The sequence below is a fragment of the Aquila chrysaetos genome, chromosome 10, assembly GCF_900496995.4.
Source record: "Aquila chrysaetos chrysaetos chromosome 10, bAquChr1.4, whole genome shotgun sequence".
NCBI classification, from domain to species: Eukaryota; Metazoa; Chordata; class Aves; order Accipitriformes; family Accipitridae; genus Aquila; species Aquila chrysaetos.
The window spans coordinates 30,197,942-30,223,915 of NC_044013.1; the positions used below are offsets into that span (position 1 = coordinate 30,197,942).

At 40.3% G+C, this 25,974-nt stretch overlaps 2 protein-coding genes across 8 annotated transcripts in view; one reads left to right on the forward strand and one right to left on the reverse strand.

The window, feature by feature from the left end:
- Positions 1-546: 546 nt before the first annotated feature.
- Positions 547-23,919, reverse strand: SEPTIN2 (septin 2). Of its 7 annotated transcripts, none has more exons than XM_030028378.2 (13): positions 23,823-23,919; positions 21,416-21,451; positions 20,134-20,254; positions 15,669-15,755; positions 14,637-14,760; positions 11,535-11,669; positions 11,129-11,246; positions 9,703-9,804; positions 9,237-9,382; positions 8,518-8,601; positions 6,016-6,073; positions 4,008-4,120; positions 547-3,559 (listed from the first exon to the last, which is right to left on the reverse strand). In XM_030028378.2, the coding sequence occupies exons 2-12, from the start codon at positions 21,422-21,424 to the stop codon at positions 4,016-4,018; spliced, it is 1,089 nt and encodes a 362-aa protein (XP_029884238.1). In that variant the 5' UTR covers positions 21,425-21,451; positions 23,823-23,919; the 3' UTR covers positions 547-3,559; positions 4,008-4,015. The 7 variants fall into 7 exon arrangements, with proteins under 7 accessions (XP_029884238.1, XP_029884234.1, XP_029884236.1 ...); XM_030028374.2 differs by having other exon boundaries at positions 21,416-21,448; positions 23,815-23,910; XM_030028376.2 differs by having other exon boundaries at positions 21,416-21,448; positions 23,820-23,909.
- Positions 23,920-23,990: 71 nt separating this feature from the next.
- The window catches only part of LOC115346765 (high density lipoprotein binding protein), a 42,279-nt gene continuing 40,295 nt past the window's right edge, over positions 23,991-25,974 (forward strand). Inside the window, exon 1 of the mRNA XM_030027142.1 lies at positions 23,991-24,151. The gene's annotated coding sequence lies outside the window, so the exon portion shown is untranslated. The remainder of the gene's footprint in view (positions 24,152-25,974) is intronic.

A 25,974-nucleotide genomic window follows, 5' to 3' on the forward strand; every position in this document is an offset into this window, starting at 1 on the left:
CAAATTTAAAGTACTGCTGTAAAATCCTCTGGTATTAACAGTTAGCTCAAGAATCCAAAGACAAGGACACAGCCTGGTGCTCTTAATCTGTAACAGCCACAGGGGTCACTGAAGTCATTTCACAGGAAAAGGAACCCTAAATTATTTTGGAGTATCTAGAACAAAGATCAAACACCCTCTCCCTCTCTCCAGAGATGAAGCACAATTAACTGAAGAAAACAGTGACCCTTAACACTTAAAGCACCACCTAACAACAAGTAGTTTCATTCTATGCTAACATATTAATTAAGGGACATGCAAGCTTGGTGAAAGCTGCTCAAAAAGCAAGATCCCATAGGTAGGACTTTGGCAGCTCTGGGAACACCCATAGGGAAATGTACTGTACCAATACACTTGGAGCATACAATACTCTATGACCATATTTTATGCAGGTTCATCCATGTGTTCTCTTTCAACCACATCTGCATTCCTCCTGTCTATTCAAAACATATCACAACAAATTCATATTGCCAGGGTTGATTATAATAATGAACCACAACAAAAAAGTGTATTTTAGCATTTTTTTATTATAGATTTGGCTAATGGCAGTACATAAAACAGAATATAACAGATTTTTGTACCAAGAGCAAGTAATTTTTGCTACCAACTATAAAGCTCTGCAAATTCCAAAGTATTTTGACTCCTAAAATAAAAACCGTTACAATGCTGTAACAGAAAAAGAATTGTGGCCAGTTCAGCAAGCCACCAAACAACATCTACCTTTTGTCTCCGTCTTTCTTCTACCCAAGTCTTTCTTCTACCACTAGCTGAGTCTGTCTGAAACAATCTGAGAAAGGTAGTCTCACTTTTCATGTCTTACCATGAAACCATTAATTACAAGACTATCACAAGAAAAGTGAAGGGGAAATAGACCTTCAGAGACATCAGGCACGCTACGAATGATTGCCCCAAAGACTTGGGAAGAAGAAGCAATTAGCTGTCTTAAGTATTTCAGTTAAAATGGCAAGTGCCGTAAACTTGCTTTTTCCTATTAAAAAACAAAACAAAACAAATATGAAAATATTTCTCCTGCTAGAATTTGTAGATCAAAAATTATTTGCCTAAGAATCAAACAGAATACTTTATCCTGACCAAATATTTTAATAGATACAAGATATTTCAAAGAATAAGACATTGCTTAAAATAATTCCACAGGTAGTGACCAAACAGCACTAAATGCATGGACAATCTGCTTTTGTTCCCATGTTAGAAAATACAGGAAAAAACTATCAAACCAACATACCCAGAGAGAGTTACATGTACAACCAGTCGCCCTTTGCATACATTTTAGATTTCACAGTTTTTCTTCAAGTATGGGTTCATAGTACTATTGCAGCTTACCATACCCTACCAAGCTTATAGGTGAAAACATGCATGTCCCAGAGTTGCTCCCCTTGGCAAAGCAGACAGTGTCTGAAGCATGCTGTGTTTAAAACATTTAACAGAGAGATACCAGACAAATAGCTTAGAAGTGGACAAATACTGTGTTATCAGAAAAAAAACAGATTTGTGGCAACTGAAGAACAGCATGGGACTTCACAAAGTATTTGATGACTTAAGTTTACAGTAAGTTTTTTTGGTAAATTTATGACAACTGATTCACAAAAATATATCAAAAGAAATAAATAAGTTGTTGTGGAGTGTTTTCTGACAATACTGCCACATTACTTTGTTTCTACACATTCTTTCGAAAAAGCAAGAGAAGAACTTAGAAGTGCATGTTTTTCCATCTAAGTTTCATATGTAAATATTTGACAAAATGAGACTTAACACTTCTGTGCATCTCAACATACAAAAAGGTTCTCATTTTCACTTTTCTCAAGGTTAGGGAAGGTCAAATTAGTTGTGCAAAACTTTGACAGTAATTACTTTTGAGAAGAAAACTGGAGCTCCCTAGCAAAGGCTACGATGCAGGATTTTACTTCACATTTTTCAAAAGATTCAAATATAAACCAATTCATAAACAGTAGTTTCAGGCAGCTAAAAATTTCAGTTGCCTAGCAGGTTTACATTTAATCTAGCCACTTAAGTACCACTGCAATTATACATTAGCTGTAGAAATCCCATCAATTTTTTCAAAGAAACATTAAAAAAATTATAAAAGTCACAGCTGCACCTGAGCTCAAAGAAGAGAAAGAAGTTGCAATTCTACCTATTTATTAGCTGTTCAGATAACAATGTTTTGTAACAGATCAGATTAGGAAATCTGATTGTTGGCTTTATCAGAAGTGGTAGAAAAACCAACCGCAGTGTGTTACTGCTTACCCTATCAGCTACCACCTATGTAGCTGTATACTATAGCTGTTATTACATACTGCAAATACAATACCAGGCATGATATGTAGTAGAAGTCCAGCCAAGCTAAAAACCAGTCTCCTTTACTATCAGTGTTAAGGAAAGTGACCTTGGCCTAAAAAAACCCCAACAACTGTAACTTACCAGAGTCACTTCCAAAGTAATACTGCTAACTCCATCTTGGAGCAAGACCTTAAAATACAGTTTGCATTGATCCTGTCAGGCACAGATCACTTTATAGAAAGAGAAGTGTGCTAGTATATATTTTATACTACAATTAACAGTTTGCAATGCCCTAACAATAGTATGAAAATACTCATTAGGAATTATAGAACTTCTTACACATTTGGATATAGGAAACACCCATGCATAGAAAACTACTCTTTGGGGTTTACCTCATTTAACAAGATCAGCATTATTCAAGTTTATTTGGCTACAGTAATGCCAGAAAATAGCAGGACTGATTTGGGCTGACCTACAAGAAACTCTTAAAAATTATCTGCAATAGTATAAGAGATTTTAGGCAAACAATAAAGAATATACATCCCTCAAGGTTAAATCTGAAGGAAATAATGCCTGTCATCTAAAATACAGCGTGCACCTTAAAGAGGCATTTCCTCTTGTTTCTTTTGTTAAGACACAAGGCATGCTTGAATTTTAGTTTGATACTTGCAGAGGCCAAGGAAATCATCCGCACTGAGCAAAGACAGAAAAAGGGCTGATGGTCTCACAGACACACACCTGTAAACACTGCAAAAAGTATAAAATTAACCTTGTGGGGATCCTTAGTGAGGCGACTATCACATGCCACTGAACAAGATATCACTGACAGCTGTTTACTTCTAAATGTGATACAAAGTTAAAGGCAGGGAGCTAATAAGCCATATTAAAAAAAAAAAAAGCAATTATTATCTAACGCCATATCAGGCTAGAAAAGTTTTAATGTCTATTTTGTATCCCTAATACAATGGGAAATTGAAAATAAGCTAAATAAGCTCAATATAAGAATTACTAAACAAAAACAAAGTCAAATGTGTATAATATATAAAATACCCACTGACTACATGTTATGAAATACCTATCACAAGAGTTACCACAATGCATTTCCACGTTAAACTCTAAAGCAAACTCCAAGTCACATGTTCAGCAAAAGGCTTCCTTTCTGGTATAACACCACCGTAATTCAACTCCAGAAGTTCTCTTTTAAGTCAGGGTATAAAGTAATCTAAAAACAAGACAGAAAAATACAATTTAAGATCAGCTATCTTCTTACAGTTAGAAACCCAAAAGAACTGCACACATTTAAAAAGTCACAATGAAACAATGACTTCATCATGAGTTTGAGAATCACCTCTTTACACAATTTCAAAGACTCTTTCCATGATTCTTGCCAGCATATATTTTATTGACTTTCTGGAAAATTTGAGTGTTTGTATATATATATATACACACACACACACACACACTCTCACACACACACAAAACCATTCTAATATTTAGTTTGGCTCCAAGCCATTTCACTCCACAAACAACAGTTAAACCTTAAAAATTAAAATTAAGACTGAAACCTATGCAAACCCACCTTGCAAACATTTTTCCAAAACTTCTTAATACCAACCATGATTACGAGTAGTTAAAAGAAAAACCCTTTAAGTGGCATCTGAACATCTTACCAAAGACTTTATACATGGTGTCCATGAACTGCACTACTATCTCCTTCTCCACTTTGCATCTGCATCTGCATCTGTGCCTGCATTCTCGCAATCATCTCCTGCATGCGACGAAGCTGGAAGAGTAGCACAGAAGAATCCTGTAGCCTAATCTCACCTCAGAATAGGATTCTTTGCTGCCACCACACTATTAATTATTTATATTAAAGAGGGTACACATATCTGCATTATCTTTATCCGACAGGTAACAACCTCAGGTTATGGCATCTTCCACTGCTCTTCTTCATCCCTTAAGAGGTTGGAAATTTAGTGACTGAAATAAGCAGGCTTTATTACTGTAATTTGGGATGAGATTTTTAAGCATCTCTAAATGGAAGTCTCTGCTTCCTGTAAAGTTAAATGCATAAAAATGATGGTGCTGAACAAACACTTACAGTTACTAAAGCTTATCACCAGAAGAAAAACAGCTTGTTTACATCCAAACTACACCTGTATCTGTCACAAAAAAAAATTGGCAGGATTACTTCCCAACTCCCTTGCTAGTGATGACTAGGTGGATGCAAGTATTACAGGCAAATCATCCAAGGAGACCTAAGCATTATTAAAAATGGTTGAAGCTCAATTTTAAAGCACTGCAACATTTAAACACAGGGTAATCACATAACTCACTACTAAGATTAATTCAGCCATGTTGCATGTACGATACTTAAATTCTTTTATTGTACCCAACTCTGACACGTGGGAATTCAACCTCACTACTGAAATATTTTTGGGTGTCTTTGCCTTTGTGCACCTACACTTTAAACTCAAACTAAAGTGTTAAGTTTAACAATGAAAAGTTAAAACTGTGAAATGTTTACACTATTCTTTTTTCATATTCCTTGAAACAACGACCCTTTTCACTTTTAGTCTAGTTATCTTTTGGGACTTGGGTAGCCACTAAGACCACTGGTAGAAGACTGAGTGTCTGCTTGTGCTAGGGCTGACCAAAAAGTCCATCTAACTCAGCCTTCTCTCTAACACTGGCTATTAGCAAATGCATGGAAGAGCCTAACAGCCAGGTGCACACACCCAGTATTTCCTGACATACGCTCTCAAACTCTAGGAATCTGTCAATTCTGAACTTGCTAGACCAAAAAATTCTACCTTTGTGTTTAGTGAGCACATTCATGGAGAAAGTAAAACTCCCCAGTCTCTCAGCATTTTTGAGCTCATCTGCATTCTTGCTATGCACAAAATTCCATGCTAATGAGTTCCACAATTTACAGACTATCTTAGAAGTATCTTGTTTATTTTAAATCAGCCACCTATTAATCTCATTAAGTGTGACCTGTTTGTTGTAGATTCCCATTCATCCTCACCCATCATCTATGACTATGTAAAGCCCCTTACTATATCCTTCCCATCTGTCATCTACTTCCCAACAAGAGCATTAACCTCAACTCCCCTTGTACAGGACCTGCTTCAGATCTCCACTTCAGCCTTTCTGCCCACTTTTTGCTATTAACTGTACTTTTTCTAGTCTTGGCCATATCATTCTTGGGTTAGGGGGACAATGCAAACAGTGTTAGAGCTATGCATTATGGATTTATCATAGCGGCAGAATGAGAATTTCTGTTTCGTTCTTTATTCCTGACAATTCCTACCACTGTTTTCTCTTTTGCTGCAGAGCTGAACTGACTTTTTCCCAATCTGCAGTTGCTAACTTTAGAACCTTTACTCACGTGAGGATGGCTCTCCCTCCCCACACAACATGCATTACAGCCATCGCTGATTAGTACAACGGAATCAGGCATTTTACCAGATTCCACTTGTTCCAATAAATCAGTATTCCAAGACTCCTCTACACCTCTTCACATTCAGTTCTGTTACTGCACCTTGAATAACTTTGTATTAGCAAATTCTGTGTTTTCATTTACAAATTACCAAGATCATATAAATAATTTGACCTGAAATAGTGATACAAGAATAAAAATTCCCCCATCACAAGAGTAGAGTTCTGTCATCTTACTTCAGCTTCTTTTTCAAGCAGAATCTGGTCTTTATTTACTTCTTCATCTTCTATTTTCCTAAAACAAGATAGATATTGTTCATTAATGTGCATACATTCCAGATTTTGAACTTCCAGAGAATGCTTTGTTGACAAAATCAAGGCTCTTAGAACACATCTGATGTGTCAGAGTTTCAGAATACAAACAAAATTCATTGAAACACGTTCCCCATATAGCTGCAATTCATGTTTTTAAATTATTTTTAAGATGCCAATTTATCCCTTACTCCTTCATAAAGTTATGCTGAGAACAAGTACAAACTTCAAAAACCATTCTAGCTATGACTTTAAAACGCAACAGGTCTCTGCCTGTAGGCATCAATACAAACTGTTTCTGAACAGTATTCAAGTATAACAGTTTACCTGAGCATTACAGTATCTTAACTGATTGCAATTTGAGTACCACACAGCTGTAGCAAATTCAAAAATACTGCAAACATATACTCAATTCTTCTCTTTCATTGGTGCAATAAATCAATACAACTAAATCAAATTATAAGTTCAAGGTAATGCTGGACAAGATGTTAACAAAAATATGGAAGCAACATGTAAAATAACCAGTGCTCTAAGAAATTCTGTATCTGGAAACCTGGCTACCTCCCAGCAGAACCTTCCTTTGATGCAGTTCTAGCCCATCTCTAACTTCATGAACGATGTTTGCTCCCAAACATCTGAAAGGCTCATAATCAAAACCATAGAACACAACCACTGTACATATCTGGAATCCTTCCAGTTGGAGGAACTCTTTATCCTCTGCTCCTCTTAAGACTTTGAGGTTTGATTATTTTTCCAGTAGAGTCACTTTTTTTTTTTTTTTTGCAAGTCCACGAGATTTCTTTTGTATAACGCGTTAAAGTATAGCACACGCATTGATTACTTCTGTCAAAATTAAGCAAATGGTCTCAACCAGTATCTCAGCAAACTCTTGCTTAATTGGGACATTCCAGTTTTACACTGAGAAACCAAACATAAGAATATTTTTTATGTACTACATTTTCAAGATTACCTACCACTTTGTAATAGGTTTCTCCTATACCATGTTGCAATGGGGAAGATCTGCTAACAGATCTAATCACACAAGTCCCATCAAAAGTGCAAAGTAAACAAACTGATGCTTGTTGAAAGGTTAATAGAGAAAGGTTAACAGAGAAATAGATTGTCAAAAAATCCTCTGTGCCCAAAAGCCTCTGAGAACATTAGTGAATACAGTCAACAAGCACTAATTGCCATTGCCTCTGGGATAGGTGCAAGGTTGAAATAAATTCACGCACAAACTACCCTCACTTATAGTAAACTTAACTACATTCTAGCACCACTTCAGAAATGTGAAAACAAAGACATATGGGCCACTTAACTAGACAAGATACACAAACATATTTTAGTTTCACAAAGAAAGATACCCCAACTTAACAGCAACTTACTGTCACAGGTCCTTAGCAGAGGCAAGTTTAAATCCTCTAAAGATTGCTAAACATTATTTTAACTCTGGATGACCCTAGGTTACATTACTTCTAAGACCTTTGTACATACCTGTTGGATAACAGGCACCAGAACTTGGTAAAAATATTATTTTTTTTTTAGCTTGAACTTCAGAAGACAGGATTTAGAAGTCAGGGGAGAAGAGCGTGTCATCTTGCCTGAAGGGTAAACTGGACTTGTAGGCCAATGCTACAGGCAGAGACAAACTCCTTTTCCTGAAAACTGACTAGGCACCTGACAAACCCTATGTCAACAGCATGATGGAAAAAGCTTTGCAAAATGTATCAAACCCACTGAAATGTGCAATTATGAAACCCTCTAGTGGTTGAAGTAAGAGAAGCAATTGAAAAACCTAAACCAGGAAACACCCAGTTTTCAACAAGAACTCACAAACCCAACTTCACAAACCCTGCTATTTTAGTTAAAAATGGGGTGTTCTGCCTGTCTCTCTTACCAGGAAAGCTGTGCCCTACCCACCACAGCTCAAAATAGGGTTGAAAGACATTATCCTGTGACTGCTATGCAAAGAAAATTATTTATGTATACCACGTTTAATAAAGCAGTGCAGAAGGACTTGAGTTTCTCTTTTTAAAGATGCAGTCCAAATATTCCAGTAGTTAATTCTAAAAAAAACCCCTTTTTTTAACATATCAGCACTGACCTAACTTGCAGATTTTTTAAGATAACATTTATCATAGACATCTGCCCTACTTACTTACCTCCAAGATTCCAATCCAACTGTGTTCAAGCCTTAAAACAAAGCAGATATCTAACTATATCCTTTTAATGCCACAACTGTCTCTTCAGATTTAAGTAATACTTTTCCTTACACTCAGTGTAAGCTGGTTGACTGAACTTGGTGCTGACTGGAGCTACAGAGCTGTCTATGATCTACCAAATCCTAGCAATGAAATGGTAGGAGAGACAGTGAGAGACAAAAAAATCAGAAGAGAAAGAAACAGCGTGTAACCATAAGATGACAACCTGCCACCTCGTTTGAGCCTCTCAGAGCGGAAGTTCTCATAGTGCAGATCCTGGGTCACCTCCTGAAGATCTTGCATATGGGTGCTGGAGGAAGAAAAATAATTAAGAGAAAACATACTTGTGTCGCATCAGCTTGCTTAATCAACTCTCACATTCAGCACTGTATTGGATGTGTTCAGCACGTACACCCATTTAACGTGCTAATTTTAAAGCTAATTTAATGTAAATTGGTGCAATAAAAGACACATACAGAGACCACCTCAGACCCTGAGGCAGCCCTGACATAAGCTGTCCTCCTGGGTGAGGTATTTGATGAAGCAGTGCTGGGCAGGGGAAACAGAGTAGCAAAGCCTGGTGGACTTTTTAAGTCTACTCCTTTGCAGACATGTATCTACATATAGTTATATTTAAATAAGCACAAGGTGTGAAGAAACCTGTTTTATGTTCCTGGGGATCTGAATACAACACTGTGTTCGACAAAAGATTATTTTCACAGAATCACTGAGTAATTCAGATTGGAAAGAACCTATGGAGCCTATGTGGTCCAGTCCCAGCCTAGGCCTAGGCCAGGTAGGTCGAGGCTGCTCATTGCCTTCTCCAGACAAATTCTGAATGTCTCCAAGGATTCCACAACCACTCCAAACCCCCAATACAGTGTTTGAGTATCTTCCTGCCAATTGTTTTTTAAGCTACCTTTTAAGTGGAATTTTCTAACTTACATTAACATAGTCCTCAGCTTCAGGAAGTCATTATGTTCCGGATTCTCCACTTCAACTACACCCCATGGGTAGAGTCGACCTCTAACTTTTTTACCTTTGGCTTCAATAAGTTGATTGGATCCCACTACACAAAATGGAATGCTGGCCTGAAAGCCAAAAATGCAAAAATTACTAATAATGAACCAGAATAAACAACTCCAAGAACAACTCCTGTTCTGCTCAGCACTGCGTATTATGGTAATAAGTTCTAATGCTTTTAATTTGAAGGTGTAAAGGTAAAAAAAAAAGAAAAAGTAATTGTTACCACCGTCTTCCAGATAGGGAAGCCTAGGCACAGAGACACAGTGACTCACTCAAGGTCTCATCGCAGGTAACTCACTGTATGTATCTTGTTCTAAAGCCACCTAAGCAGTCCAAAAAGATACAGTATATTATCCACATATGTAACCTATGAAGCCAGTCATACCTTCAGGAGTCTGGTCTGCTCTTTAAAATCTTCATCCTCATCTGATTCAGCATCAGGCAGGTGATAAATCTTGATGCTATGCTCTTCTATTTCATCCAGAATCTGAGATTTATCATATAAGAAATAGAGATAATATACATGTAAAGTCAGTACTTTTAGATCTTAAGGTAAAATTACTTAATCAGTTATACACAGTCTCTTGAAAAATTTGGGCCTATCTCACTGATCCAAATTACTGAGCAAGTATTTGTTTTTAAACACCATATTTCTTCAGGATATTCAACAACTACTTGCCACAGACTTTCAGACAAACAATAGTGTTCAAATAAATACCATCCTTTGTGGATTACACATAAGAAATTGTGCTTTTTTAAAACCCTTGCAATTTGGGTTTTTTTAATTATAAAGCATTGACTCAGAAGTCTTAATTGCTTTGAACAGCCTAAAACTCCTTGCTCTTGCCTCTGAATTACTATTTGGGGGGTAGGGGCGGGAGTGTTTAAAAATCTAACTAAGCTACAGGCACAAGAAATACTTTAAACTGTCTTCATGACTGCTAAGAATGGCATCTGCAGCTGGAATCCATTTGCCATAAACCTGAATTTTGCTCTTTATAAAAAAAATTTTAAAATCTTTAGTTCTGCAGAATTCTAGCATAATACATATATCAAACTAAAGTATACGTCTCTATTGCAAGTTGGGTAAGATAACTATAAGGATGTTCAGAATAACTGAAAAAAACATAAAGTTTTAAATATAACAGCTAAGACTGGATCAAGTGTGCCTTCTGGCAAGTTAATTCTAACATTTCTTTCTAAATTTCATAGTTGTTATTAACTTATGATGGTTTGTTGCATTCCTGCCCTCCACCCCCGCCTCAGCAAATATAGCATCAAGTCCTGCAAGACTGAATATGTTAAGGGGTCTTGCCTATAGAAGAAAAAAAATGGAATGTATTACAAGAGGGTGACACAGGGGAAGAAAAACAACCCCAAAATCAGAAAAATCTCTGAAAATCCTATTTTTCAATGATCAGAATTCTGACTGGGTAAAAAAATACATGCACATTGTAGATGCAGATACCATCTCTGCTTTGTGACTCATTAAACAGGTTAGGGAGCAATTACCATTAGCAAACACATTTAAATATTTTTCCAAAGTTTCAAAAGTCACTCATCATGTAATTGTAAATGTAGCCAACCTGCCATTTCACAGGCAACATTTTAAGGACAATTTCTCAGTTACATACATAATAAAAGAAGTTACAAGATATCAAACTACACATTAAATAATGTTACACTGTACATGAGATTATATTTTTCTTGGCTAGGACAGAGGAAGGTTAAATGAGAATGCCCCTCTCTTCAGTGACCATGCTGCTATAAGCAAAGTACAACATTTTTCAGCAAGCTAGAAAAATACTTACCCTTTTCTTTAGTCTTTCTCGCTCTTTCAGAGAAAGCGTATCAGCTTTTGCAATCACTGGTACAATATTTACTTTGTTGTGTATGGCCTTCATAAACTCAACATCCAGAGGCTTAAGGCTAAAATTAAAATATGGAAAATTTTTAATCTAAATTACCCAAAGGCTTAAGGCTGATTAAAATATGGAAAAAGTTTAATTTATTTTTAATCTAAATTACCATTTTATTTTCACACCAATAAGGAGATTTCTCTCCTTACAGAGAGAAAGAACATACCAAATTAATTCCAGCTGTTCTAGTACTTCCTTAAGCAATGGCAATCTGATTCTGAAAATTTAAGTCAACAGGCACAAACCAACTCCCCGAAGCAAAACAATTTAAAAAATAAAATGACAGAGAAACACCTACCCATGACCAAATGGTGAAATGAAATAGAAGCAGCAATGAACCCGGTTATCTATGATATGCCTTCTGTTCAAACCACTCTCATCATGCAGATATCGCTCAAACTGCTCATCAATGTAAGAGATTATGGTCTTAAAACTGTAAAACAAATATGGATTCAAGAAATCATGCTCATTCCCAAATGCTCTATAATTTTAGTGATGTTTCAAAGGTAATATTAAAACAGCAAGACATCCTTCTGATGAACCAACCTGTTAGGGGACAAAAATTCATTTACTGGTGCTGTAAGACTGTGAAAGTAGAAGAGCATAAATCTTAAAAATTTTACGTGAATTCCAGAATAACAAACTACTATGCATAATTTTTTTTTAAATTAAGGTAAAATATACATACATATAACACACATCTTAAGCTCTACAGCAAATTTCTCTTGGGTTAGTCTTTTGGCTAGTATTAATTACACATGCTAAAGATAATCTAAGCTTCTTGTTCCAAATTGATTTAAAATCACAGAATGGTTTGGGTTGGAAGGGACCTTTAAAGATCTTGTCCAACCCCCCCCCTGCCATGGGCAGGGACATCTTTCAGTAGGTCAGGTTGCTCAAAGCTCCATCCAACCTGTCCTTGAACACTTCCAGTGATGGGGCATCCAGAACTGCTCTGGGCAACCTGTCCTACTGTCTCACCACCTTCATTGTAAAAAACTTCCTTCCTTATGACCAGCCTAAATCTACCCTCTTTCAGTTTAAAACCGTTGCCCCTTGCCCTGTCACTACAGGCCCAGGTAGTAAGTCTCTCTCTATCTTTCCTATAAGCCCCTTTTATATATTGAAAGGCCTCAGTAAGGTCTCCATGGGGCCTTCTCTTCTCTAGGCTGAACAACTCCAACTCTTTCAGCCCTTCTTCATTGCTGTTCCAGCCCTTGGATCATTTTCATGGCCCTCCTCTGGACCCGCTCTAACAGGTCCATGTCTGTCTTGTGCTGGGGGCCCCAGAGCTGGCTGCAGGTCTCACAAGTGCAGTGTAGAGGGGGAGAATCACGTCCCTTCACCTGCTGGCCACACTTCTTTTGATGTCTCCCAGGATACAAATGGCTTTTGGGGATGCAAGAGCACATTGCCCGCTCATGTCCAATTTTTCATCCACCAGTATCCCCAAATTCTTCTCTGCAGGGTTGCTCTCAACCCATTCAATTCCCAGTCTGTATTGATATTGAGGGTTTCCCCAACCCACGTGCAGGATCTTGCACTTGGCCTTGTTGAACTTCATGAGGTTTGCATGGGCCTACTCCTCAAGCCTATCAAGATCCCTCTGGATGACATCCCTTCCCTCTAGTGAATCAACTGCACCACTCAGCTTGGTGTCTGCAAGCTTGCTGAAGGTGGGCTCAATTCCACTATGTCATTGATGAAGGTATTAAACAGTATTGGTCCCACTACGGACCCTTGAGGGACACTAAACATTACTTAACAACAACTGAAAACATCAGTGTGTTATCAACATTCTTCTCATACCTAGCTCAAAAACATAGCACTGTACCAGCTACTAGGAAGACAATTAACTCTATCCCAGTTGAAACCAGGACAAAAGGGTAAAAAGGAGGACCCTAGGAACTACTCACCAGTTAGCCTCACCTCTGTGTCCAGTCAAGGATTTTTCAGCTTCTCATGCCCACACAGCAAGAAGGCTGGAGGGGCATAAGAAGTTGGGAGGGGACACAGCCAGGACAGCTGACCCAAACTGGCCAACGGGGTATTCCATACCATGGGACGTCACATCTAGTATAGAAACTGAGGGGGGGTGGGGGCAGGGGATCACCGCTCGGGGACTAACTGGGCGTCAATTGGCAGGCAGTGAGCAATTGCATTGTGCATCACTTGTATATTCTAATTCTTTTATTATTACTATTGTCATTTTATTAGTGTTATCATTATCATTATAAGTTTCTTCTTTTCTGTTCTATTAAACCGTCCTTATCTCAACACACGAGTTTTACTTCTTTTCCTGATTTTCTCCCCCATCCCACTGGGGGGGGGGGGGGGGGGGGGGGGTAAGTGAGTGAGCAGCTGCGTGGGTGCTTAGTTGCTGACTGGGGTTAAGCCACGACACCTTTTTAAAAATGGGCGTGATGTTTCCCTTTTTCCAGTCAGTGAGGACTTTGCCTGACTGCCGTGACTTTTGAAACGTGATGGAGAGCGGCTTGGCAACTACATCTGCCACAGATAACCTGACGAGATGGCATGCATCTTGTCAGGTCCCATAGACTTATGTATATTCAAGTTCCTCAGGTGGTCTCAAACCTGATCATCACTTATGATGGGAGGGGCTTCAATTCCCCAGTCCCTGCCTTGAGGTTCAGGGGCTTAAGAGATGGGGGAAGAGGGATTACCATTGAAAACTGATTGCCATTGATCTCAAGATTATTTTTCAGTTACTTATTATAATGTACTTTTAGTACTTTAAGTACTCAATTACTTATTATAATGTAAATTTCTCAAAATAACCCAACCAAACCCAAAGATGATGAAAGTGCACTTAAAAATGAAGCACAGAATCTGAGAATGTTCAAATCAATATGACAAGATCTAAAGGTGGATTTTTACTTGCACTAAAGACTAGATGAACTACTTTCTCAGAGTATTGTTGAATTTCTTGTGTCCCACTGGTTCCATTACTTTCTGACTATAAAAACATCAAGGTCACTGTTCACTTATAACTCTTCCAAACTTAAAAAATATCCACGTCACAAAATTTATTTCAAGTTGTGTGGAAGTTCTTCATGCCTTTTTACATGTATCTGAATGAACTCATAACACTTAAATTAAGCTTCCTCAAAATTAGAAAACATGCCCATCTCTCCAAAAATCACACCTCAAATTCAGCACTTTGCATAGCCTACCAAAAGAAGGGAAGATAATGACTTACAGTATAATTTGGAATGGAAGTGTTTAAAAGAGCTAGGGTTGCCACTTGCGCCATCCTACTTTGAACTGCGTATCATTATTAATATAGCCCCACTTCAGTTACTTATTCCCTACCCCCAGAACAAATAGGAAATGGATGTTGGTCTTCATACATAGATCAATATATATCCTGTGTACATACCAGTCTCGACAATTGATAGCATCCCCATACCCTGGTGTATCTACAACAGTCAGACGTAGTTTCACACCCCTCTCTTCAATTTCAACTGTTGAGGCTTCAATCTGCACAGTGCGTTCAATCTTTTCTAAAAGACAATAAACTTGATCTTTCAGAATAGAATTCATAAGACTATGTCATTTTGAGATAGGCTCAAAAGATTAATTGGCAGATGCAATCATATAAATATTATTCCACGAATTACCTTTTAAGGCCTGATAACTTAACAGCAAGGCTCAGTACTTAAGTTCTTCAGATTTTGTTAGAAGAGTATATGAAATTTCATAGTGTTCTTAAATATAATGTAGAAACTAAGGCAAAAAGGACTGAGAAAAAACTGTAGGTAATCAGGAATTTGGAGAACAATACTAAATTATACATAATGGATTTTCTTCCTAAGGTTGAAAGTGATAAGTAATCATCAGCTAACATGATAAATTATTAAAGCCAGTCATTCAACAAGTAGAAAAGAGGGAAAAAACCAGCATCTTCCTCTATTTTCTTACAACATTCTCTTCTGCTGGATTATTGTGTGCCTTGGTTAACAGAATAAAAAAGGAACAAGGGACTGAAGAAAAGGAGGTGAAGTTCACATTCACTAAATATCAACCCAAAGCAAAGGAGTCAAGTTGCAAGTCCAAGCAGACATAAACAATGCATATGTTTAGAATTGCAATAGGTTAAAAATTAAAGGAAGTTTCTGATTGGTTTAGTTCATTATTTATCTTACTGTGACACAATGACATTTTTTAAGCAAAAGAAGGGATCAACTTTCTAGGCGCCAATATGAATACACCCAAGGACTAAACAACAAAGACCCCATATACATCCTGGATACAGAGGGAACCAATTCTATCAAACAGTTCAAGTATAAGGAAATACATTAGCAATTATTAAAGCTAGAAATCACTATTGGCTGTTACTAAAATCCAAAGACAAAAGCATTCAACTCCAAAAATATCAAGAACAGAGATACTAGAACAAAGGTGTGTTTACCAGCAGCTCCTGGAATTATCCTTTCTGGGTAGAGATCTGTCAAGAAGAGGCTGTTTATTAATGTAGATTTTCCCAAACCAGATTCACCTGTGATTCAATATAAAGATAAATTCAACATATTTACATAAATAATTTCAACTGTATCCAGACAGTACCATCTGACTATACATTTCTTCATGTTAAATGTAAATCTTTTAATTTAAAAATTTACAGTGTATAATTTTGTATTAGAAAAGTTTGCACAAGAAGGTCAAATAGCAATTTTTACATCTCAGCTTTATAACACACTTTCTCAGAGCTTTCACTGATGATTTGTAATTAAATCTGCTAGTCAAGTGGAGTTCTGATCAATTTAGACTTAAAATTTCCCATTTCATGTCTCCTGATTTTTTAAGGCATGCTTTTCTGCTATCAATCCAGAATGTAAAAGATCATACACAGTGAGAAGTTAGATCCTGCCTAGGCTATATCATGAATTTAAACAATGAAAAAGGCATTACTGAACTTCTGCACAGCCAGCCATCACAAACTGTGATTTACTTCTGCTTTTTATACTAACACAGCAAACAAGAACCCAAGGGAAGAAGAATATGACATGGCCACTGAGCATAGACACAGAGCCATTTTTTTCACTGATGAAACTGGGGATTACCAAAGTGTACCATAAATATATTTTTGTTCTAGGGCTGCTGACTAAGCCATGAGGAAAGTTAAAAAAATGTTCACAGCATAAAAAAGACCAGCAACTCAAAGTGCTCAGTACTTGAATTCACAGAACAAATCTTTTTCTAGAATTTTGGTTTTATTTCAGGTGTTGATAGAATTAATTAAAAAATTGGATGTTAAAAATGACGGGCTGCATGATCCCTCTGAGTAACACAGACTACAGGAGTCTGACAAAAATATCTGAACAAAAGAAAAAAGAAATGGAATTATTTTTTAAATAAAGATTTGACTAGGAGCTGACAGTTTTTAATGCCTTACAGAATGCATCTCTCAGATCAGATTTTATCAGTGCAGCCTTCACCAGTGAAAGAGACATGCAGCCAGAGAAACTCAACAGTAACATGGCATCATTTCAGCAAAACCAAAAAAAGTATGATTTTAACCAGTGGCACATTCCATACTTTCAGTCTGGGTAAATATTACATGTATAACAAATCAGTTTTCATAGTCGCTATGAAGGATTAATGAAAAGAGTAGTTATTCTAACTACTGGCCACATTTAGTTAAGAGTTTAGTGACTCTCTCAATCGGGTTTGTGTGGCAAGGTTTTGGTAGCAGGGGGTTTACAGGGGTGGCTTCTGTGAGAAGCTGCCGGAAGCTTCGCCTATGTCCAACAGAGCCAACACTAGCTGGCTCCAAGACAGACCTGCCGCCGGCCAAGGCCAAGCCAATGAGCAATAGTGGTAGCGCCTCTGTGATAGCATATTTAAGAAGGAAAAAAAGTTGTGGGGCACACAGAAACAGCAGCCGGAGAGAGGAGTGAGAACATGTAAGAGAAACAACCCTGCAGACACCAGGGTCAGTGAAGAAGGAGGGGGAGGAGATGCTCCAGGCGCCGGAGCAGAGATTCCCCTGCGGCCCGTGGTGAAGACCATGGTGAGGCAGGTTGTCCCCCTGCAGCTCAGGGAGGTCCATGGTGGAGCAGATATCCACCTGCAGCCCATGGAGGACCCCACGCTGGAGCAGGTGGGTGCCCAAAGAAGGCTGTGACCCTGTCTGTGGGAAGCCTGCGCTGGAACAGGCTCCTGGCAGGACCTGCGGATCTGTGAAGAGAGGAGCCCACAGAGCAGGTTTTCTGGCAGGACTTGAGACCCCGTGGGGGACCCACGCTGGAGCAGTGTGCTCCTGAAGGACTGCATGCCATGGAAGGGACCCATGCTGGAGCAGTTCGTGAAGAACTGCAGCCCGTGGGAAGGACGCACGTTGGAGAAGTTCGTGGAGGACTGTCTCCCGTGGGAGGGACGCAACGCTGGAGCAGGGGAAGAGTGTGATGAGTCCTACCCCTGAAGAGGATGAAGTGGCAGAGATAATGTGTGATGAACTGACCATAAACCCCATTCCCCATCCCCCTGCGCCGCTTGGCGGGGGTAGGTAGAGAATTCGGGAGTGAAGTTGTGCCCAGGAAGAAGGGAGGGGTGGAGGGAAGGTGTTTTGGGATTTGGTTTTATTTCTCTTTACCCTACACTGGTTGATTGGTAATAAATTGAGTTAATTTTCCCCAAGTCGAGTCTGCTTTGCCTGTGACGGTAATTGGTGAGTGATCTCTCCTGTCCTTATCTTGACCCACGAGACCTTTGTTATATTTTCTCTCCCCTGTCCAGCTGAGGAAGGGGGAGTGATAGAACGGCTTTGGTGGGCACCTGGCATCCAGCCAGGGTCAACCCACCACACTGTCAAGTGAAATAACTATTTAGATGAAGTTACAGCTTAATGATGAGAATGAACATGAAATTGTTAATAAATGAAAGTAGTTAGGATTTCTTTGGAAGCAACACAGCCAAGCAGCCAAATTTTTATAAACCCCAGCTCATGTTGTCACAAACCAGAATAAACAATGGCAGAAAAAAACAATGCAAAGAAGAAAAATAATTGATTAGGACTCTGTCAGTGCAGATAGCTTTTAAAGAAACATTCTCCTGCTCAGAAATTAAGAAGCATGGCAACTTAATGAAGAATAATATTTCAATACAGGCATTGTGATATAGCCCACAAGAGAACATACTTAAACCCCATGCACATTTCAAGAGAAAGAATTCACATTCCAAACTGTTGAAACAATCAACAGTTTAAACCACAGTTTATTTTATCTTACATTGACTGCCTCCCTCTGCTAGTGTACCTTAAAATATCACTCCAAATTTTCAATGAAATTACTTTTCTCTAAGTTCTTTTCCTGTACCTTTCATTTATCCCTTAAAACACTGGCAGGCAATGACTGTAAAGTTAAATTTTATTCTGAGACATGGGTGGGGTTAATTGCCTTTCTGTTACTCTCACACCATGTATTTTTCTCCCTATTTTCTCTTCTACAAGAGGCTAGAAAAAACTGTTTGGTCTATATAATTTTACACAGCTTTCTGCCAGAACTGTTTCATATAGTACTATTTGCAATTAATCTCAAAGAGATCTGGAAATTAAGTTTAGCTGCAGCAGAGAAAGTACATCTTTTGTTTCTCAGAACTGTTCAGATTTTTAGGATCACTGAACAGTAAATTCTGAAGAGTTACAGTAGATACCATAATGTGAAGCATCTCCTTATAGTTCGGCTTTACCCTTAGATTTTATAAGATATCCATTATGATATTATCCTAAGCAAATCCAATGAAAGATACAGTAAACAACTATGGTAAAATTCTAGGAAGACAAAAATAAGGGCCAAGTCTGCCCAACACTGAAGTACAAAAGAGAGAAACAGGATAAAAGCAATGCTAGGGCTGTCATTTGGCAAAACTAATGAAAGGTTTGAGCACGGACTCTTTCTGTAACTACTGGAATCCAAAACAATTAAGAACTTAAACATCTCCTATCACATACTGCCTCACCTCTCCGGCTCATTGCCACTGTGAAGTCTCTTGGACAACTCTAACACACAAATGGGATTTACTTCTTGTGACGCCAGGTAATAAAGAACCTAATTCTATTAAGGTACTTTTTGCAAAAGCCTATTTTAATAGGGAGAATTACAGAGTTCAAACACCAAAACTCAGAAGTTACAGCCCCCAAGCAGTATGACGAGGAGAGATACAGAAGATACCCAAGCCTGATTTGGGAGCCTACTTAATTTGCAAAAATAACACCAACTTCTCAGAGGACCAAGGTATTTCTGCAGTCACACTAGATTTTTCTTTCCATTCCAGATATCAACACAGATTCTCAATGAAATATTGAATAGAATTAAACTTTAAGTTATAATTGCTAACAGAAAATCAAGATGAATTTAAAAAGTAACAGCTTGCATCAAAACCAACTAATCCCATCCTCATTCTTCTCTTACAAGAGTATTTTAAAAGGGTGTAAAGACCAGTGTTCAGATTCTTTTGAACCATGGAAGCATAAAGAACATTTTAAATAGAATAGTCTCCTTAATACTATTCTCTTAATCAGGACACACAAGCAAATAAAGATTGTATTCAAATGCAAAACCAGTTTAAAACTATATTTTAAATAGAATGCTTGAATCCTGTAAGACAGGAGAGAAGGAAGTAAGTAATGTCCACTGGAGTGCACAACAGAATTTCTCCGCCCACAAACTTATCAATGTACTCAAACATGGTATGTAGTGTGGAAAACAACTGCTGCATGAATTAATAAACTATAAAAGAAAGTTGAATGCTACAGCACAGAAGAGCTTTCTGAGGCAAGCTGAAGCCTTACAATGGTGGAAGTAACATTCATTTTAATTCCAAATTCCCTGTGAGCAAGTACTAATTTTGAGAAAGACTATAAAATGTTTCCTTACCAACTACCATAAGAGTAAATTCAAACCCCTTTTTCACAGACTTCCGGTGAACCTGATTGGGAAGGTTTGCAAATCCAACATAGCCAGGGGTTTCTGGATTGGTAAACTGAGCAGGCTGTTGCTAAAAATAAAATAAAATAAGAAAATAATAAGCAACACTCAAGACATACTTGTTTGTATAACTGCCTTCCTCAGTTATTTCAAATGGTTGGAAGCTACATGACATACAGAGAGAAAACTACACGGGTGTTCCTACTATTCAATGGTTTCACAATGAAGTACAGAACAACTGCATTCACCTACAGTCTACAAGAAAAAAAAAAAAAAAAAAAAAAAAAAAAAATTCATTTAGTCAGCCACCCAGACAGAATCACCTGAAGTAAAAAAGAAACAAAAAGCCAAACATTTATTTATTGAAGTATGAAGCGCATTCACTAATCACACACTTTTTAAACAGTGTCTTCACACACATTTGAAATAAAAAAAGCTTGTGTCCCATGTTTATGGACTTAAATAAGGTGATCATTTCTAATCTGTTTTTAGCACATCCAAATGAAAACCCTGAACCAGTGAAGTGATAGCCATCTGCTGGAAGTCCTCTTTAGAGATCTCTTCTAAAGGAGGGGGGGGTGGGGAGGGGAAATTTACACAATAGTGTTTCAAATGCCCACTACTACAAATACTGCAGTGAAATCTTTAGATCTATTAGTTTCCCTCTTCAAACACATTACTTAGGCACCCTTTATCATCCATTTCACTCCAATAAGCTAACATGGATGTTTTACCCATTATACCAAACACAGGGGACCAAGAATTAGATGAATCCCAGCATGCCAAAAATATTTTAAGTTACCACATTGTTTATGAAGGATTTTACCGGAAGATCAGTTGACACTATTAGTAAATGAAGAAATTAAATCTAAGAACATCCTTTCTTAAATGATTCCTGTTCAAAACACAGTAGCAGAATGGAAGTTCCAATGAAAATGCACCAGGGAGCTTGTATGCAACTCCATGACCAAAACTAAATCCTTCCAAGAGTATTAGTTAACTCCAAAGGTTTATACTTGTAGGAAACTACTTTAATATGTTTTACATCACTCAACCTTTCAATGTTATTTCTTCTAAATGTGAATTCTCTCTTACTTATGACCCAAAATTTAGCATACGCATCACCATCAAACACGATGCAAGTTACACATTCTGCCCTTGCAGATTAATATTTAAAAACAAAATATCTCTTTCACATTGTTACATTGGAAGATAGAAATGTTGTTCTTACCTTGGACATTTTTATGGAAGGTCAGGAACAAATCTGGAAAAATAATGATGTTTTTCAGTTTATTGAAAATCATACAAAAAAAAAAAAACCACAAAACAAAAAAACCCCACAAAACAATATAATTTCCACCACTGCATATAAAAAAGAAGCATTCTTGATTGGATGTCCAGAATTTGAAACAGTGTCAATTGCTTCACAGAGTACAAGTATTTGACTCTTCGGTATTAACGAGGGGCAAAATTTTCAGCAACCATTGTTCCTATTATCATCACTGGGCAATAAATTCAAGCAACATGAATGTGTGGTGCTAAAGGCACTAGATGTACACTAAACCGTTTTGAAGCCTAAAAAAGAAAAGTTCACATCCTTTCCGGAAACTAACCAAACCAAACACACTGCTTAAAGACATCTTACTATTTACAGGAAACAGTTTTTTCAAAACTAAAAAACCCAACTCGAGTATTATTTTTTTTTTTTTTAAGCCTCTTTCCCCTCAACATTTCCTTTCATGCTCAAGTGTTCTGTGAAGAGTCGACAGCTTCAAAATAAAACATTTTCTCTTCCTCTCTTGTCTGGATGCTTGCAAACTCAGTCATTTTAACTTTTGTTGTCAAGATAAGATTTTCACATGCAGCTGCATCACTTTGAAATACAAAGCAGACACACACACACACACAAAAACAATCCCTCATCTAACACCTCTATGCAAAATAGTCTCTTGACAAAGACCTGCCAACACTTCTATCACACTAACTTGCATGACTTCAAGAGATCATATAAATTACTATGACAATAAATGTCAGCATATGCTGTATCTTCAAGTGATCAGTGCTCCAAGTCCCCTTTCTAGTCCCTCCACTGGCTTGCCCTCTAACCAAAAAGGTATCTGTTCCCACTCACAAAGTCCACATACCATAGCCACCTCTCATCTATCTAGCTCACTCCCACTTTCATTCTATGGATTTGAAATTATCACCATCTGATTCTTCCCGGCTTCCAAGCAGATTTTTGTCAGTGAGTTCAGCTTCATGTGAAATGACACTGAATTGCTTCAATGTACAACACCCTTCAGTCTGTCCCTCCCATCAAAAAGCCATCTTGAAGTCAAAGCAAACTGCCCAGTGTCAGATGGACAAGAGCCCAACCTTTTTTGTGCCAGGCAGAAGGCAAAGTTGTTTGCAAACTGTTGATGATTTCCAGCAGCTATGGCATTTGCTTCTCAAAGCTGCTGGATATGTATACATCTAAAAGTGCAACCTCCTTTAGGTTTATTAAGATGCAACTTTTTAGCTCACCATCATTACACATCCTGATTACACACACAGAATAAAAACTGGGCAACATGCTTCTCAAGTGAAATTTCATGCTAAAAATAAAATCTAGTATCTGTAATGTCTGTATTTCAGTCAATAAGCTGGTCTATGACCTATAAAGCATTCAACTATTGAAGGGGTTATTTCTGAGACTTTTATCACCATGCAAGACTGCTCCAGTAGCAACTCTTCCTTCCAAGAGTGTTTCCTGCCGAGTGATGTCATTGATCCCTGCTTAACCATTCTCCATGAGAGATTTTCAATGCCAAACAAAACTAGATCCCGCCAGAACACAGAAGAACATTCTTTTAATTCACGAGGCTTGTCTGTCACCCAACTATTTCTCAGAGGCAGGCTAAGAGTGGAGGAAAGTTTCTCACAGCTACCAAGAAATGAAGGAGAGCTATTTATGCAGATGGCTGTAGTTACATTACATTTTAATATATGGACCAACACAAGCACAGAAATCTTTCACGAAGGATCTTTCCCTTAGCATTCCCTTCAGGGCAGCAGCTGAGCGCTCCCACACAGGCAGGAGCAGGCAGTCTCAGAGCAGTCCAGATTTTCCTCTGGAGCTAGTCGATCATGTTTCTTACCCTCCGGTTTCAACAACCCGGCTGGAGTTTTCTACGAGAGCGTCTCATGAAGCGTGGCGCGCAGAGTGCTCCGGAGTGACTACCTCACCCCCTCTGGAAAGAGGGAACCGCAGCTCCGAGGCCCTCCCGTCGGCGGGTACTTCAGGCGTTCAGGCGACCACAAGGCCCCACGCTCGGCGGAGGCAGGCCCGGCGCTACCTAACCTCTCCGACACTCCCAAGCAACTGGCGGCTCTACAGCCGCCGCCCCGCCCCGCAGCCCCCATCGGCCCACTTCCTCCTCACCAGCATCTCCCCCGCACCCCTTCCGGCCGTCCCGCCGCCCTCCCTCAGCCCCTTCCTCCCTCAGCCCCGGCCCGCCAAGCGCGTCCCGCGGGAGCGCCCAGAGGGGAGAGCCGGGGAGGGGGCTCTCCTTTACCGCTCCTCCAGAGAGGGGCTGCGCAGACGGACCCCCGAGCCCCACCGAGGGAAAGCAGCGCCCCTCACCTCACCTCCCCTCCCGGCGCCTCACACAGCCAACGACCCCAACCGCCGCTCCCGCGCGCGCGCACCGTCGGGGGGGGGGGGGGGGGAAGGGGAGGAGGGGAGGAGCCGAGGCCCTCCGCCCCAGCCCGAAGGCCCCGCCCCCGGGGCGGGGCCGGGAGGTGCGGCGCCGTGACCGGCGCGCATGCGTCCGCCCCATTCCCATAGCAACCCGCCGGCCAAGGGTACGTGGGGGAGGGACTACCCGTATGTTGGTAGGTCACGCACAGCCCTTTTCTTTACCAAGATGGCGGCCGGCCCCTCGGCCTTGTACCCAGCATAGGCTTCGCTGCGGGCCTACTAGAGGTAAAGCTGGTCCCGGTGCCCGGTGGCGCCGGCCGCGCGGGAGGGCGGCGGGGGGTGGGGAGCGCTTCAGGGAAGCGGGAGGAGGGCGCGGGCCCGGGCCTGGGCCCGGCTCTGCGGCCGGCCGCGTTCTGCTGCCTCCAACAAGATGGCGGCAGCAGAGAGACGGGCTCCGCGGGCGGAATGTCTAGCGGGTGCCCGGCTCTGCTCTATGGTCCCGGCCTTCCCGATTGGCGCCGGGTGGGCCACGTGCCGCCGGGGCGCCCCCCCCCCCCCCCCATCGACAAGGGGTGCGGAGGGGCGCGCTTCGCCGGCCTCCCCCGCCGCCGGCCTCCCCCGCCGCCGCTCCCTCTGGCAGCGGCCGCCCCGCGCTGCGTCGGCGACGGGGAACGCTCCGGTGCCAGCCGGGGGGCGGGCAAAAAAATATGAGTCATGCTCCGCTTCCCCTCCGTCCCGCAGCTCAACCGGGGGTGTTCCCGGGCCGGCCCTGAGGGCACGGGGACGCGGACGCCTGCAGCCGTGACGGCACGGGTGCGGTCGCCACACTTCCCCCGCCCGCCCCCTTGGCACGGCGGCAGGTCCCGTCCTGTGTCCCCAGGCTCGGTCTGCTTCCGGAGTGCTTGGAGAGGTGCAGCCAGTCCCCTCTCGCAGCGCCGGTGGGCCCGAAAGCCGAGGCTCCGGTCACGGGCTGCTCTGCAGAAGGGTTTCTGCCTCACCTGTGGGTCTTCAGGTAGAGCCAGGCGCTTCTGTGTGATAGAGGGGATATTCTGCCTCTTTACCGGACTGCTCTCTGGTTCTGTAGGGTGGTTTTATTGCCGGTTATTTGTAGAACAGGGTGATTCTGAAGAGCGTTAAGCGTGGGGAGTTCATGATTCTCGGGCCCAGCTTGGCTGTAGCTGAAGTGGCTTGACACATAAGTAGTGCTTCCCGTTGCTGGCCTTCCCCAAACGGTAGGAAGGATTCCTGACTGGCAAGAGCAATTCATTCCACTGGAAGATGAGAAGCAAGAGAGCAGGTCACGCTGGGAATGTTAGTAATAGCGACAGCAGCTCACTCATAACTGATAAGATGAGCCAAGGTCCTTGAAATCACAGCTCTAGTTTAGAATTTGAATGCCAATTCACTGCTCTGCAGCTGGGAAGTGAAGATTAGAGACATTCAGTCCCAAGGAGTTTGAAGAAGCCATTTCTTTTCCTATGCTGTTGTGTAATGACAGAGAAAATTCTGCACAGAGATATATGCTGTATTGCTTTATTGCAAGTTCTCTGTTTAGTAAGGCAAGTGAAGCTGCTGCCTGATGATTTAGTCTCCATTTTTACTACTGTTGCTATCCAAATGCGACACAATTGTTTTCAGTTAGAAGACAATTGAACAGCTAGTATAACGGCTTTCTCCCCCCCCCCCCCCACCCCACCCCAAAGCAGATTGGAAAGTGGTGTTTCATGTATCATTTCATAGGTGGACTGGATATCCTTCCCTCTGGTAGAGGAATATACATCAGAGGCAAGGCAGGAAAGGAAGCAATAATGTAATTTATAGCTGTGTGTCTGCTAAAGCTCTGTTTCTCCAACCCTTTGTCTGTTTAGATTTAAGCTGTTGGAAAAAACAGTCTTCCTGTTTGTGCATGGATTTTCATACAGCATGACCCACGTCATAGGCAGGGCCACCCACATACTCAAGCCACAAAAAACCCCCAACCTTTTCCTTCCAAAAAAGTCCACAGTAGTATAGTTTTTCACAGATCAGAATGACAGGCACAGGGAAAGCTCTCGCTAGGTGTGGAGGTAACAATATCTGGAGGCCTGTAAATGTAGGGCAGAAGAGGC